Raw genomic sequence first — 16,541 nt, forward strand, 5'->3', positions numbered from 1 at the left:
TCAGAATAAAGAGGTGAACTTCTTGCCAAAACCGGAGATAGCTGAATGCAGGAAAAAGAGAAGAGAGGAGAGTTGGCATCATATTTTTTGCTGAATGTATCATCATCATATATCATCATCATCATCATCATACCATCAGCATAGTGACAACAGTTCAAACATTGCAAGTTTACTGAAACCGGACTGAAACGCTTGTCTCCAAGTGAGGTTCAAGCTGTGACAAGAAGGAGGCCCCACAGAAGAAGGAGGCCCCACAGAATATCCAAAAAGGGCAGCCTTTAATTGAAATACGTTTCATTTAGCTGTGAGCATCAGTTAGATGCTGAACGCAAACTTTTAATAGACACTACAGTATATGCATAATGTTAATTACAGTAGGGCTTCCCCTGTTGATACTCTGTCACACTGTCATCCTACCACAGACCCTGCTCTGCTGTAGCGTCATTCTTGTTTAAGCTCTTGGAAAATAATATAATGGAAAGGTTTTTCTCCTGTGTGGATAAGCTGGTGAATCTTCAGTTCATCTAACCGACAAAAAGCCTTCTCACACTGTTTACAATAGAAAGGTTTTTCTCCAGTGTGGACATGCTGGTGACTCTTCAGTTAACCTAGATGATTGAAACTCTTGCCACACTCTTTACAGTGAAAAGGTAAATGTACCCCCATTGATTCCGGATGGGGAACCAAATGCATTTGGGTCCCCATCCGGAATCAATGGGGGTGAATTTATTGTAATCAAATCATGCGACAAATACAAAAAAGTCTCTATGGCATGAGTTATCAATAGAAAAAAAGTCATTTTGGGGGTGAACTACTCCTTTAAGACCACGCCTGTATACACGGTCCCAGTGTGAAAACAGTTTAGAACTAGAAGCAGTGCTCTTCCAAGCACAGGTCTCCACCAGGCCGTGCGTCCTGGTGGTGCTACTGTATAATAGGCCAATGTAAAAAGGGTGGCATATGTTCTTCACCTTAGATCTTTCATGGCAATCTGATGCTGCATGCATGATTTGAAGCATTGTGTTCCAAAAATGAGTTTTGCTTAAGTCTACCTGCTGGTGGCGCTATAACAGGCCAATGTGAAAAAGGTAGCATTTGTTCCTTGACCTAGTGGGAATATGTGTGGCAAATTTCACGGTAATCGCAAGCTGCGTAGATGATTTGAGGCATTTTGTTCAAAAACGGAGCAATCCTGCAAGCTTTGGAAGCCAATATTAGCCAATCAGGATGGAATTTGATATGAAATACAGACGGATCGGACTTGATCACATGACTATAGAGATACTGTGTACCGATTTGCGCGATCTTTGGATAAAATCTCAAGGAGTAATATCCAAAAATGTGTTTTACATAAGTCGGCCCAAAGGTGGCGCTATAAAAGGCTGATGTGAAAAATGCAGGGCAAAGGTTTATCCTTAGCCTCTAGGGAATGCACTTACAAAGTTTGAAACTGATCGATGGAGTTATAGGTAAAACCACAAATCGGCCTGTTATAGCGCCACCATGAGGCTGATTTCAAAAATGTTAAGTGGCATTTCTTCTTCGACCTAGTGGGAACATTTGTACGCGATTTCATGATAATTGCACTTTGCGTTTGGGATTTGAGGCATTTTGTTCTAAACGGCTCAATCCTACAAACTTTGGAAGCCAATCTTAGCCAATCAGGATGGAATATGAAAAATCGGACAGATCCGTGTCGATCACATGACTGTCGAGATACTGCCTACCGATTTGTAGGATTTTTGGACAAAATCTGTAAGAGTAGTGCACAGAAATGTGTCTTGCGAACATCGGCCACTAGGTGGCACTAGAAAAAGCCCATTTGAAAAATTTAGGGCAGAGGTTCTAGATTGGCATCCAGGGAATGTGTGTGCTCACTTTGGCAGCGACCGGGCCAACGGCGACTGAGATTAGCTGCACACAAACTGCGAGGACGCACGGACGGACGCACGGACGGACGGACACACGGACGGACGGACACACGGACGGACGGAGGGGAAAACATACTCTCCCCCATGCCTTCGGCTGGTGGAGACAACAACTGCTCTTCTGCCTTACCTTCTCCCAGTTTGCCAGCCTGCTCAGCGGCTCCTCCTAGAGGCAGCATGTTGGAGAACATGGTGCCCTCTGCACCTGGTTGACCTGCAGCTGCACTGCCGATTCCCCCTGGTCTAGGAGCAGCCTTGGAGCCTGGATGGATACATAGAGAGACAGAGGAAGAGGAAGGATAGGAGGAGGAGGGGTTGAGAGATCGAAAGACAATAAGGGAGGATGAGGAGATGAACATGACATAAGAGAAAGGGACAGAAGGTGATGATACATGGTACATCTTGGTTATATACTGTATATCGTCGTTGTCGGGTGGAAAACTTGTATGTAAAAAAACTCTTCATTTTGCATTTATCATTTTAAAAATGATTTAAACTAGTAAAACAGCCGATCTACAAGCACACAACGCCTCGCACCCCGAGGCGTTGTGTGCTTGTAGATCAGCTGTTTTCACTACCTTTGTGCGACGGCCTTGTATGATGAAGCAAGGCTTTACTTGGTGAAAAAACATACACTTGGAGATACGAGGTTTCTGCCCGACAGTGACGATATGTTCTTAGTGGCTAATGAATTGTTTGTTCTATGTAGCTCCTAGAAAATAAATAACATTTGGCCAGCAAATCGGTCGTAAAATGATCGGAAAGTGAATTCTGGAAAGAATCTGTCTAGGTTTGAAAACAAATCCATTTAATGATGTGGTTTCTAGTGTTGACATCAGGCCAATGCTTTGAGTCAACAGTGAGCTCTCAGTGTGAGGAAGTGAAACTTCCTTTCTGTGTCGTCCCGTGTGAGATTATCCAGACAGACACTGTGTGGACTAATCCCAGATCAGATTAGAGTACCGGTATATACTCTGATTACATAACAAGCACACACGTGCGCACACGCACGCACACACACACACACACACACACACGCACACACACACACACACACGCGTGCGTGCGCGCACGCGCACACACACACGCACACACACAGCCGCCACCGTGGGAGCATTGAATGTGTGTGCATTTGAAGTGTAAAAGAGAAATTGTGACAGTGACAGAGACTAGGCACGTGCCGTGAGAGCTGTGTGTGTGTGTGTGTGTGTGTGTGTGTGTGTGTGTGTGCGCGAGCGTGCATGCGTGCGTGCGTGCGTGCGTGCGTGCGTGCGTGCGTGTGTGCGTGCATGTGTGTGTGCATGCGTGTGTGTGTGTGTTTGAGACAGAGAGACAGAACTCAGGCTATTCAGAAGTGTATTTGCATCTGTCTGTATGAGAATTCGCAGATTGCGGACAGACAGATAAAAGTGTGCGCGTACATGAGTGCATGCGTGTGAGTACCTATGCCGGTGAGTGGGGGCTGTGGGGTCTTTGCAGCTGTGGCGGGGGCTGCCTTGGCTCCAATGGCTGTCACTGGAGGTGTGTCTATCTTGGCCTGCTGGAGAGACAGAGAGACAAAGAGAGAGAGGGAAAGTGAAAAAGAGAAAAAGTAATTTAGAGAGACAGACAAGGAGAATGGAAGAGCAGGAGGTGGAAAAGGGGGAGAGTTGAAAAAAAAAAAGATCGGAATCTCCCTGTTGTGTGTGTATGAAAGAGAGAGAGAAGAGACTGAGAGAGGAACAGAGAATTGGACAGAGGGAAGGAGAGAGAGATAACAAAAGGAAATTTGAGATGGACAGAGAGAGGAGAAACACATTGCGAGATTGAGACGAGATAGGGAGACTAGACACAGAGAGGGAGCCATGAATTAATGTCTTCACCGAAAGCTTGCCCCAGAATAGGGATGCTGTAGGGTTCATGTGGTTAAAATGCATCTGTCCGATCATTTTCTGTGTCTGGTTTACTATTTATTTGGGAACCCAGCTTATAATACCATGTAAGCCGAGGGTCAGGTCGACAGACACGGCAGCAGTGGACTCAACAATGATCCGGTGCTGAATAATCACACATTATATTTACGTGGATTTGACTACAGCGGATGTGATGCATCGTATCCAATTTGGCATTTGGCATTTCATCACTCGCAGCCAGTTAATCAATGAATTTTAATCACGCAATGGAGCCGACATGAAAGTTAAAGTGAATGAGGCTGCAGATGGAATAATGACAATGCGACAGCAGCTAGATTTATTGCTTACGAGTTCTCTTTCAAAGATATATTTCAACGTACAAGGACACATTTCCAGACTCCTGCATCATATGGATGTTTCCATTCCATTGTTGCGACTGTAGGTCGCAGTTAACTATGAGAACCGGCACATCTTGTAAGTACGTCCTTCCTTCTGTAACGTCTGTAACGCCTCAATTTTGTTGACATTACAATTTACTATTTACAATCTAGGCATTTAGCAGACGCTCTAAATCCAGAGCGACTTACAATGAACAGATAATACATCAATACAATAGGCAAGGTAATACATCAACGTCAGTACATGAAATGCATAGCAATATCAATCTAGAAAATAATAATAATTATATGACACAAACATACAGACACAAAGGCATGTCTACCTACACGTGCTTGTACACATGTCCAAACACACATTCATGCGTGCATATGAGCGAGCAGGCGCGTGCACACACACACACACACACACACACACACACACACACACACACACACACACACACACACACACACACACACACACACACACACACACACACACACACACACACACACACACACACACACACACACACACACACACACACACATTCCAGTCTTCCACTGCTTGAACCATCTTCTCCCTCCAGTATCCATATCCAGAGTTCAGGACAAGGTGCAATCATAGACTCCTTCCTCCTCCCCCTGCTCCTCAGTCTCCTCTGGGGGGCAGTCCTCGGGAGGGTGGTCTGGGGAAGCCGCCGGGGGGCTTGTGGGGGGGCAGAGACAGGCTCATGGGAGCCGCTCCTCCTCGGCTGTCCTCAGCCCGGGGCAAAGCAGGGCCCCCAAGCCCCTCAGGGCCACCTAGCTTGGATGACTGACTGGTGGGTTGAAAGGCCTCAGGCTGTCTCCATCAGCTGCTGAAGTTGAGGCCGGATCAGGTTAAGGAAGGGCTTGTAACCCAGGCAGTAAGTGGAGGCCCATACCGGTACATCAACAGCCGATAAGCCGCTATGAATACTCTGCTCGGTTTCTGGGGTAACTTCAGGGCTGTCCAAGAAGCCAATCACCTGCTTGATGATGCTAACCTCTCGAGGTATGAGGCCAATACTCCAGACAGCCTGCCTCCATGAAAACATGGAGCCGGTACCTGAGCTGCACCTGGGACTTGTGCGGATCCTTATTGGCCAGCTCTGTGGAGATGTGCTCCAGTTCGGCCTGGCTGAGGCTCAGAGTAGAGGAGTTTTTATCCACCATGGTCCCATTGGTCCAATCACCGTCCACCACTGAACAGGTCTCTGTCAGGTCTGTAGCCGAGTCAATGCTGTACTCCTCCACTTTGTTGTCGACTGGCGAGAGGAAGGGATTGTGTGTCTGTGGTGCGTGATGGTGATGGGAGTGGGCCGAGGAAGCAGCGTCTGTGTCTTTAGGCCCAGAGCCCAGGCCATACAGCCAGGTGTGGCTCCTGGGCGGCTCCGGGTGAGGAGCAGTGTCCATGTCGCTGTTCAACAGGCTGTCGGCTGACTGGGACTTCAGCAGCCGTGTGGTCAATAATGTACGACATCGACCGTTCCTCAGCGGGGAGCTCAGGCTCAGGAATCGCGGCCGCACCTACTGACAGGATGTGGCGGTTTACATACTTAACTGCGACCTTCGGTCGCAATAACATTCCCTTGTCAACTTCTAGCCGATGAGCTGTCCAAGGGACAAAGGTGTAATATGCCCGGAAACAAAGCTTGCAAGGATTAAAACTACTAAACAAACACAGAGTGAGTATGCGTCATGAAACAAGCCAGTTGGTTGAATAATTCCTGGTGTTATTGATGTATCAGTTCTCCTAACAAAGAAAATAACAGTGTTTGTTTTTTAATAACGGGAAAGGACTCTGTTTTCTCTCCTGTGTCTCTCGCAGATGTTGTGACATAACGTGACATCACCTCATCAAAGATCAAACCCTGGATATCCATACATGGAGATGACTGGATCATCACCTAGATCTCCATATATGGAGCTGACCTCTACATCTGATTCCCAGATCATGCCTGTTAGGGCAACTACATTAATAGAATCCCTTTTATGCCCATAAAAGGGGACAAGGACTGAGAGACAGATACTGACATGCACAGACGCATGTCTGGGGTATCACAGCACACGGTTGGTTCTACAGACAGGGATCTCCATATATGGGCATAAAAGGGTTTGTAAGTATGATGTCATAGACGTCATAGGACTTTCACATAATGAGTAACCGAGTAAGCCTAGTAACCATGTAAGTTGGTTCTAGCTGCTTCCCCTGCCTTTACTGTACTTGCACAAGTATGAAACAATTTCGATCCAACCAATATGCCCATATCTCCATGTACATGGATCTTATGGGTAACTTACAGTATACGGGTAACTTTCATAAAGAGATCACTTATATACAACTTTATATAATGTCTGTCAGGTGACATTTGAAATGTGAATCTGGGTCTCTCTCTCTCTCTCTCTCGCTACAACCTGGTGAATCAGCCAGATTGAGCTATCAGCTGCCAATGTGCTAATCACATCATGAAGATAAGACCCTGCCAACACTAGGGTGGCAGAATTCAGATCAACACTGTGAAAAGGCTTAGATGTAGCAGGTCTTATTCTGTGCTAGAGAAGGCGTTAGAGTGGATTAAGAAGAGATGGAAGGGGTGAAGGAGGAGGATGGATGGATGGATGGAGGGAGGGAGGGAGGGAGGGAGGGAGGGAGGGAGGAGAGGAAAAGAAGGAGATGGGTCGGGGAAGGATTGAAGGAGGGGGAGGTTAAAAAATTAAAATGTTAGTGTTAACTCTGTCTAGAATAGATTCATTGCTGTATAGAGTGATTGTTCAGTAACAGGTCTCTCTTTAGTAAACAGAAGATATACATGTTCAGCTTGAGATACAGACTCAGATACAGATTAATAGGATAAACAAGACATGTATAGTCTCAGATAGGTTAGGCGTTTCACTAGTAGTAGAAACCTTGAACCTATGATACCACCTCTATCACCCTGTTTTGCAATGAAGTAATTAGATGCATAGTAGAACGCTGGATTTTGAATTTAGAAATACTAATTATTATTATTACTTTGAATGGTATTGAATGTGTTTTGTCATTTGGATACAGCCTCAGATATGACGGGACAGAGCAATAGATTGTGGTGTCATCCGCATATAAATCTTGTATTGTGAGCTTGTTCTTCAATGGAGACATTAATTCTCTTGAATCCCTCCCTGTCTCAAATGTTACGGCTCATTCTTGGTTTTGGCCCAGTCTGTACTCACTGTGGGGGCTGTCATGGGGCCCGTCTGACCTGGCCCCTGCCTGGCTCCAGGCCCCATTGCTCCAGCGGCCGGCCCCATCTGTCCTGGTTTGGCCTGCCCCATGCCCATGCCTTGTCCCTGGGCTGGGGGCTGCTGCTGGGGGCCGGCGGTTCCAGGGACACTGGCCGGTCCAGGCCTGGCTGCTGATACCTGGGCCTGCTGCTGGAGCTGGGTCCTCTGGCCTTGAGCTCCGTCGGTCTGTGAACCAGGACCGCCTTGTCTCCCTGAGCCAGGAGGCACTCCGGCTGAGCCTTGTCCCCGGGCCGAGCTGCTGCCTGATCTGGAGGAGCCTGGATCAGGAGACAGAAATTGAGTAAGATAAACAAGAGGTTAAGTTGAGAAAATGCAGCAGTTTGTTTCTGCAGCTGGTAGCAGCATATAGAAATAACATTATTTGCATCAATGTATACCACATACATCTTTTTGACATTTCTGTTTTATTAGCCAGAAAAGAGGGCAGTAAAGATGACATCTAGAAGGGGTTGCAGCTGTCATGTCCTGAGTAAGCTGCGGAGGGGGCGAATAGTTTCTATGACAGAGAAAAACTGTTCAACCTTTCTCATTTGTGGCACACCCAGTATGGTCAGAAGTGAAAGCGCTTTTGGAGGTGCACTGTATAGAGGCACTTCAACATGAGATTCCAATTTGGGATTTATTGGATGTTTCCTTTTTAAATATAAATAAATAGAAAATACTATACTATAAATGATGGAAAATCTAGTTAGGGGGACCCAAATGGTTGTGGCATTTTGTATGATGAGTTGCATCATGAACCACAGAATCCAGGGAAAGGGAACTTTTCATAGTAAAACCTACAGTTCAAGAGGCCAAAACATAAAGCAGAATGGTACAGTGTCACCAAAAGGCAGCTTTGAAGAATTGTGTCTTCCTGGGGCCCTACTGACAGCATGAACAAACATAGTTTGTGAAATTAGCTGTGGACACACACCCAGACATTCGTACAGTATAACGTCGTTGTCGGGTGGAAACCTTGTATGTCCGAAACCGTTTGTTTTGTATTTATCATTTTAAAAATGATTTAAACTAGTGAAAACAGCCGATCTGTGTGTGCTTGTAGATCTGCTGTTTTCACTATACTTCTGTGCGACAGCCTTGTATGATGAAGCAGGGCTTTGCTTTGCGAAAGAAAAATTACAAATTTGCAACTTGGAGATACAAGGTTTCTGCCCGACAGTGACGATAAACAGGCGAAAACATAATCTTTGGTGATTTTATTTTTTATTCCACTTTACTGTAAGTACACAGAGTACACGTTAGAGAAGAATGACCAGCCCATACCCCGCCGCCCCCCCCCCCCAAGATGGAAAACGGTACACTTGATATAGTTAATTAAATTCTGTTTATCCCTGAGGGTACATCCCTTGATTGTAAAAAATAAATAAATAAATAAAACAAAACATACTCAACGGCGAGGGTTATTAAAACCTTTTCAGCTCACAACCCAAACGAGAAATTAGCCTCTCTTTCCGAGACCAAAGCTCATTAAAATATATTGGCTCTCCTGTCAGGAGATCCACAGCTCAAGAAAGCAGGGGCACCATGCATGACAGGGCCGATACGAAGGGGCTTAGTCTAGCGCTTTCTCTGCACAGCGATAGAACATAAAGGAAGAAAACAAATTACAATTTTGTGCAGGTGGAATTATAATAACCTGCAGGACAAGGCTGAAATTCATTTGTAATTTAGTGCAACATTAAAATGCACAATAAAAACCCTTCAAAGTATGGTCCAAGGCAGGGGTCTTCGACGTTTTCACTCCAAGGACCCCTTAGTTGAGAGAGAGATGAAGCAGGGACCCCCACAACCTGTTCATAGATTCCATATAGTTTCATCTTTTGACAGCACAATCATCAGTCTATTTTGCAATCATGGAAATTTGTGTTTTCAGATATTTAACCACTTGAACCGTCAATACTTAAAACACTTGATCTTTCACTCTGTACTTAGTCTGCTCTTTTCCCCCTCTACACTAAAGCTAGCCGAAAATAGCCGATCTACGATCTTCATTAGGCTCTAATAAAAAATAATAAAAAAAAAAAGCTCGATGTTTTATTTATGAAGCTTCAAATACCAGAATGGGTTAATTACCTTACATCTTCAGTAGTTTATAGAAAAATGTTCTCTAGCATTAACACATGGGCTGCTCAGGTTTATAACATTTCTAGCTGTTGCTGCTGCCGCCGTTCACTCACGCTTTATTTTGAAGAGCCTCGGAAGCTTCGTGCGTGTGCACGTGGGTGTCCACTGACGATTGAGGAAGATAATCCCTTTGTTTACAAACGCTCGCGAAACTAAAATCCAAACGGGAGCCGACCATCGCGTTATAGTGTCGCCGTGAAAACAATCAGATCTCTGCTTCCCTGGCGTTCTTTTCACCTCATTCAGAGATAAAGCCCTTTTTATGTTTCAGAGTAGAATGGAAATCAATGTAACCAGCCTCTGCCATTTTCTCTCTCTCCCTCTCTCTCTCTCTGCTACGGGGTGACGTATGGACTCGGGTCATTCAGAGGGCAGGCAGCTGCACGTACAGTTAACCCTTCGTTGTCTCGTTCAGGGACGAGACAACTCCTTTTGGCGTGGTGACACCTAGTGGCCTTAACTCGTTACTGAACGAGTTTGGCTCCTTGGGTGTTAATGAACGACCAAACAAAGAAAGCATAATAAACAAACTCTTGAAGTGCTGAAGGTTACCAAGGTATGAATATATGAATGAACTCCCCAAATCAACCAGATTTAAATATGAATAGGTGAATTGGAAAAGGTGTAAATATTTGAACGAACAACAAAACCACCAACATCCTAGTTAATGTGCCTTTGGCTTAACAAAGGTGCAAATATGAATAGCAGTTGACCAAAATAACATACTGTACATACCTGGAGGTTGTCCCTGGAGGTCCCCGGGCTGCTGAGACTTGCTGCGGGATGAGCGATGAGGATCAGCCCCTCTGGAAGACCTCTGGCCGTGGTGGTGGCCCGACGGGTCTCGCGAGTACTCCGAGGAATGGTAGCCCGCAGACCGCGACTCCCCTCGTCTGCCCGAGGAAGACGACCTCCCCGATGGGTCGTGGCGCATGTTCGGGTCTTTGGGGTGACTCTTGGAGGACCTGGAAGACCGCGAGGGGTCGTCTGTGTGGCGCGTCGAGGTGGAATGCCGGCCGGAGGAGCTGCCGTGGTGGCGGTGGTCACGCGACGACGAATGCCTTCCACTGTGTCCGTAGTCATCTTGGGGCCACAGGTCCTCCTCAGGCGGTTCATCGTAGTCATGGTAGGTGTGCTGTGGTTGCTGTTGTTCAGGGACGTGCAGAGAATGTTAGAGAGGCAGGGGCTGAGATTTCTAAAAGGACCTTTTGGTGAAAACATGGAAAATAGCTGACCTCCAAGCTCACAACGCGTCGCAGCTTGGAGGTCGGCTATTGTCGGTGTTTGATACCACACTGAACTAAGCATAATCAAGTCAATACTGGAGATGTGGTCTAAGACGGCATGGATTTCTACAAATGAGGGAAATCCTTTCAACATAAGATGCCGCATTCAAGTTCAGGAGAGTTTGGTCAAGGAAATTCTCTTGAATGCTGCCTTCAGGTATGGCATGGAAAGAGGGCATTTGGATTTAGTAAAAACTGCATTATGGTCTGGAGAGGGCGCTTTTTACAGACGGATAAAAGGGCAGGGGGCTCAAGCCCCCTTTGATGTCTACTGTATGTGTGCACGTGCCTGCTGTTGTTGCTTGGCGACATGTCGGCTCCTCCCAGAGGAGGAGTGGTAGTGGCGGGAGCTGGCGCGCGGCTTCTCGAACCAGTCGGTCTCTTCCTGGCCCAGGTGGTAGGCTTTAGAAACCGAGAGCAGATCACAGTCAATCTCCATGTCGTTGGGGGACAGCGGCATGCAGGCTGGGAGGAAGGAGGGAGGAAACAAGAAGAAGACCACCACCCACATGCAAAAGAAAAGAAGAAACAGAAAGGAGAAAAGGCAGAAAATAAAAAATAATAAACTTATGTTCATGCAGAATACCAGAGCACTTCACCGTATTACAAGACAATTAAAAAAGTTTAAAGTATACACGGCAAAAAATGTCCACCTTGAGCTATCAAATCGTTTAAGTTGACCTGGCAAGTCATTTCACATACTTGCTTTATAAAATGTATATTCGTATTAGTTTAAACTTGAATCTAGTAGAAGCAAGATAAGAAATCAATCCACCACCACCGACAAAGAAATATTGTGTTGTATTGCGTATTGTATTGTGTATTGTGATGGACATTATGCAGTGTAGACATTAAAATAAAGATATCAAAATACATAAAACACACATCAGTCCAAAAGGAGAGGAAAACCTGAAAAGGAAAAACAAATTGCACCTGTAACGAAAATGTGATTTCAATCAACTTGAAGCATAAAGGAACACGATCAAGGCGAACGATCATGCAAGTTTTTGACAGAAAGACGACTAGACGGCCGGCCGGTAGGACAGACGAAAGGACGGAGGGACGGACGAACAGGCTGGCAGGCAGACAGACAGACAGCAGTCCAATGATATACTGTATTCAGAGCTCCCAGCAAACGTTCAAGACATAAAGAAAACAAACCAGCATGCAACAGCTATCTATCTCTGTGTCTTTTCGCTCCCTTTTCTCCCCTGACCCTAGCCTCTCGGTGGGTGGAGGACTTTTACGATGATACGGTGGAGGGGGCAGTAGTAGGTAGGTAAGTGCTGTGACTGGTCTGGGCATTCAGGTCCAACAATTACCTTCGCTGTCTGAAACAGCACAATGGTAATCGTCTATAAGGTATGTATCGTCCGGTTTGTAGACATGGGTCCGGGGGAGGTCCCGTATGTGGTCTTGCACGTCCGGAAGCGAGTGACTGGAGCCGTAATATTGGCCATCGTAATAATATTGATATCTACTGCTGCGACTGTCGTATGGGTCGTGCCCTAAGCTGGACGAGCGCCCCGACCTCTCGACAAACCTCCCACCCAGGGGGCTGAGGGGGCTCTCCTCTTCTGAGTACTGCCGGGTTGGGTGGCGCCCGCGGCTGTAGCTGTAGCCCGACCGATATGAGGGAGGGCCCCGGTCGTCCCTTTCATAGGAGCGGCTGCGGTACGCGGGGTAGTCCCGAGAGGAGATCTTGTCCATGCCGTAGCCGGTGGAGCGCGACCGGCCGGTGGAGGTGTAGTAGATGCGATCGTCCTCCTCCATCGTCATGCCGTAGCGCCGGCTGCTGTGGCCGCCGGCCGCGGTGCCGGCGGTCTGGCCTTCGTAGGTGCTCCGCTTGAAGCCGTAGTCCTCGATCAGCTGCCGCCCTCGGACGCGGGAGGCAGGATAACCCCCCACACCGCCGGCCGCCGCCGATGAATAGGCCGCCAGGTCGGCCTCCACGTCTCGAGCTTCTTCGATGGGCGAGAACTTGGAGATTTTCTGCTCCATGCTCCCTGGCTTTCTGTGCTTGCTGCTGCGCTTGGAAGACGCCATGACGGCGGGCGCCAGAAGGCTTCTGGACGTGGGTTTCTGCACCCCGGAGCGGACACCGTATTTGTAGTCGTAGTAGTCATAGTAATAGGGGGATCCCCCACCCATGCTAGCGCTCACGCTCACGCTGCTGCTGCTGCTGCTGCCCCCTAGTGGTCCGTGCCTGTAGCTGCTCTTACCCCTGCCGTGGTGGTCGTACAGCTCTTCCGTCGCTGCTTCCTCCTCCCGGCCATACGAGGTTCCGCTGCTGCGCGCTGAGCCGGTGCCGCCGTGGTGACCGTGGACATCGCCCGGGTAGCGCCCGCTGCTCCCGCCATGGTGGTGCATCATGTCTCCTGTCATCGTGCCCAGCCCGTCTTTGGAAGTCAGTTCGCTAACGTCGTCAATCATCATGTAGTTCCGTGGGATGTTCTGCTCCAGGCCAGGCGTGCCGTACATCCCTGCGTCCCCGGTGCCGTAGGTGGAAGGGCTGTCGACGGCATGTCCGTAGGCATTGGAAACCGTCGAGCTGTACTGGCCATATGAGCTGCTCGCCGTGGTGGTAGTGTACCCATAGGTGTTAGCTGTTGTTGTGGTATAAGGGGCGTATGTGCTTGCTGGAGTGGTGTATTGGCCGTAAGTGCTGGCCGGCATGGAGGAGTAGCCGCCGTAGCTGCTAGAAACGGGTGCCGAGCCGTAAGGCCCATAGGAGCTGGCCATGGTTGTAGGCCCAGTGTATCCATAAGGGGGCGCCGAGCTGGAGTAGGTGGCGTCCTGGGCCGTGGTAGTGACGACCACCGTGGGGTTGCTGATGGTCTCATAGTTGGTAGGCATCTTGTGCTCCAGATCGGCCAGCGAGGTCTGCCTAGGTCTACCCGGGTGGACAGTGAGGATGTCAGCTTGGGGTTGCCCAGGGTACGGGGTGCTCTGGCTGGAATAGGACGACACAGCACTGGGGTAGGGTGAGCTGTGGGTGGGGTATGGGGGTTGGCCGGGCTGCGCGGGCCCAAAGCCGGTGTGGCTCGGCTGGGGCTGTGCCTGGGGGGCGGCAGGGATCCCCATGTCTGTCTGGGGGTAGGGTGGCTGGGTCTGGGGGTAGGTGTGGGAGGGATAGGAGGTCTGAGGCTGATAGGAGGATGGTGGAGGGGGTACATGGCTCTGGAGAGGTGTTGGCTGCGGTTGTGCCTGAGCCTGAGACACTGATGGGTAGGGAGGCTGGTTGAATGTGGAGGACTGGTAGGGTGCGCTCGCCGGCTGTGTCGGCGCTGCCGGCTGGCTCTGAGGATACTGGTAAGAGAGGAAGGATGAGGTGGGTGGGTACTGTGCAGCGGTGTTGAGGTCACTGGGGAACTGGCTGAGCGGGGCGGTGCTCGGCCTGGCCGTCAGCAGCCCGTTGCTCTCGAAGGAGGCCGCCGCGGCTGCCAGGCGCAAGTTGTTCAACTCACTGTCAGACATATAGTCCCTGGTGTCACCCATGCACCTCAGATAGGCAATGTCCCTCCTCTCCCTCTCCTTCACCAACGTCTCTTTTCTTTGGTGGATGCCCAGCTCCAGGTATCTGAGCTTGGCATCAATCTCTTTCTCCTCCTCCTCCAGTTCAGCTTGCTGTTTTCTCAGCTTGGTTGACTCTTGCTCCACGGCCTTCAGCTCGTGCGTGAGGTCTTTGAGGAGGCTGGCTTTGGCTGCCAGGCTTTGGCTTTGGCTGCCTTGCCGCGAGCCGGGCTTGAGGCTGGGCACGGAGGGCAGGTAGACCTGTGGCAGGGCGGGTGTGAGCATGGGCATGTGGGTCGCGGTGGTGGTCTCGTCTGGCGGCGGGCTGGGCAGGGTGCGCTTCACCTTTCGGAGCAGAGAGCTCTGCTGCAGGGCAGCCAGCTGGAGGGAGACACAAAACAGAGAGACAGAGAGAGGAAAGTGGTGGGATAGGGGACACAGACAGACAGGGGTAGATGTAAGAGGGGGTAGTATATGTGAGGCACAGACAAGGAATGGACAGATAGAGCAGGGTAGGGGAAGGAATAATAGGAAAAGAGGAAGGAGGAAGTAGAAGAGGGGAGGAGAGAAAGAGGAGAAGGGTAAAAGAAAGACAGAAATTGTAGAGCAGAGGAAGGGAACAGACAGAGAACAAACAGGAGATATGGCAAGGAGTAAATCAGCAAACAGAGGTTATAAAACAAGAGGATAAACAAAATGGGCCCAGGAAGAATATGGAGAGGGTAGGAAGTAACAGAACAAATGGAAAGGGCAGGAGGTAAAAAACATACATAACAGGGGGGGGGGGAGAGAGAGAGAGAGAGAGAGAGAGAGAGAGAGAGAGAGAGAGAGAGAGAGAGAGAGAGAGAGAGAGAGAGAGAGAGAGAGAGAGAGAGAGAGAGAGTGGAAAGGAAAGGAAAGAGGTGAAAGACACAAGAGGAAACAATGGAGGGGACAGGGAAACAGAAAGAAGGATGAAAAGACAGGCCCCGGATATACATGGGGGACGAGGAACATACATGGGGTACAATGAAGACACATAGAGACACAGACAGAAGGACAACAGGAGTGGAGCTTGTGTTAGAAGACATGAGGAGCACACAGTTAATTGAGTGATTAACAGCCTCCCTTTGGGATTTGACAATTAAACGTCTTCTGAGCATATTATTACTGCACCACTATCAAATCTGTTTATTCAACTGGTGACTTTATTAATGTCACCAGTTGAATTAACAGATGTCCCATAATCATGTCGATTACTTCTAAAAGCCGTAGAAACCCACTTTTATTGCATGGCATCCTATCCCTTTGGTTGATTGCTCTATCTGGATGAACTAATAAAATGCTGCTGATGGACTGTTTTTTTTTCTCTCATTTTCCCTTTTATGGAAAAAAATGATCACACACCTTTATAGTGTTGAACCGCTACAGTAAACATTAAGTGCTAATTGTAAACTGTTTACCATGTGGTTGTTATTGTTCCATAATCCTTATGTGAACCTCATACGTTCGTGGCTGATTCAGATTTGGATAATCGTGGGTCTCCTTTGGCCAAATTTGTCTGAATAATTAACAGGACGTTTCCGGGGGTTGTGCGTATATGCTGGTATCTGTGAATTCCACATCATGTTAATTCAGCAAGCCCTCTGTAGATATGACTTCAGCTGTTTTTAATTATATTTTAGCTAAGTTAGCACAGTGTGTTCTGGTACTGCTTGTCATGTCAATGTGTGCGGGGGCAGCAATGCTTGTTTGTACAAGATAAGATTCCCCATGGGGACTACTTTATCTTCTATCTATGAGTGGGCAGAAAAAGAAAATACTCCACAGCTCTGGGGATTACAAAGACAATACTACTGTATGTGGCCTGAAAGAAATAAAAATCCATGAGCAACAAAAGGGATAAGCCATTCACACAATTCACACAATACTTAAAGCCATACTGTGTAAGTTGCTCACCTAGTGGTCATTAGCCCTATAGCGAACCGCGGTCGCGTCCGCGTCTTTCGGCCGTTTTTCGTACCTTCAGACCCCCGCGTCTGCCTCCACCTCGCTGAGATCTATCTTTGGAGGGGTCCCTTGTTCCTGTGCGTTCAGTAATTCCAGAGATACACTCCTTCACCCTGCCTGGTA

The 16,541-nt window shown here is 48.2% G+C and overlaps 1 protein-coding gene across 1 annotated transcript in view; it reads right to left on the reverse strand.

The window, feature by feature from the left end:
* bsna (bassoon presynaptic cytomatrix protein a) overlaps positions 1-16,541 on the reverse strand; it is a gene marked incomplete at both ends in the record, with an annotated part of 202,253 nt that continues 185,712 nt past the window's right edge. Inside the window, 7 exons of the mRNA XM_080732459.1 lie at positions 1-41; positions 2,059-2,190; positions 3,372-3,465; positions 7,432-7,760; positions 10,366-10,774; positions 11,227-11,318; positions 12,239-14,810. Coding sequence (XP_080588585.1) covers positions 1-41; positions 2,059-2,190; positions 3,372-3,465; positions 7,432-7,760; positions 10,366-10,774; positions 11,227-11,318; positions 12,239-14,810 — 3,669 coding nt within the window. The remainder of the gene's footprint in view (positions 42-2,058; positions 2,191-3,371; positions 3,466-7,431; positions 7,761-10,365; positions 10,775-11,226; positions 11,319-12,238; positions 14,811-16,541) is intronic.

The sequence above is a fragment of the Nannobrachium achirus genome, assembly GCF_963921795.1.
Source record: "Nannobrachium achirus genome assembly, chromosome: 9".
In the NCBI taxonomy this organism is placed as follows: domain Eukaryota; kingdom Metazoa; phylum Chordata; class Actinopteri; order Myctophiformes; family Myctophidae; genus Nannobrachium; species Nannobrachium achirus.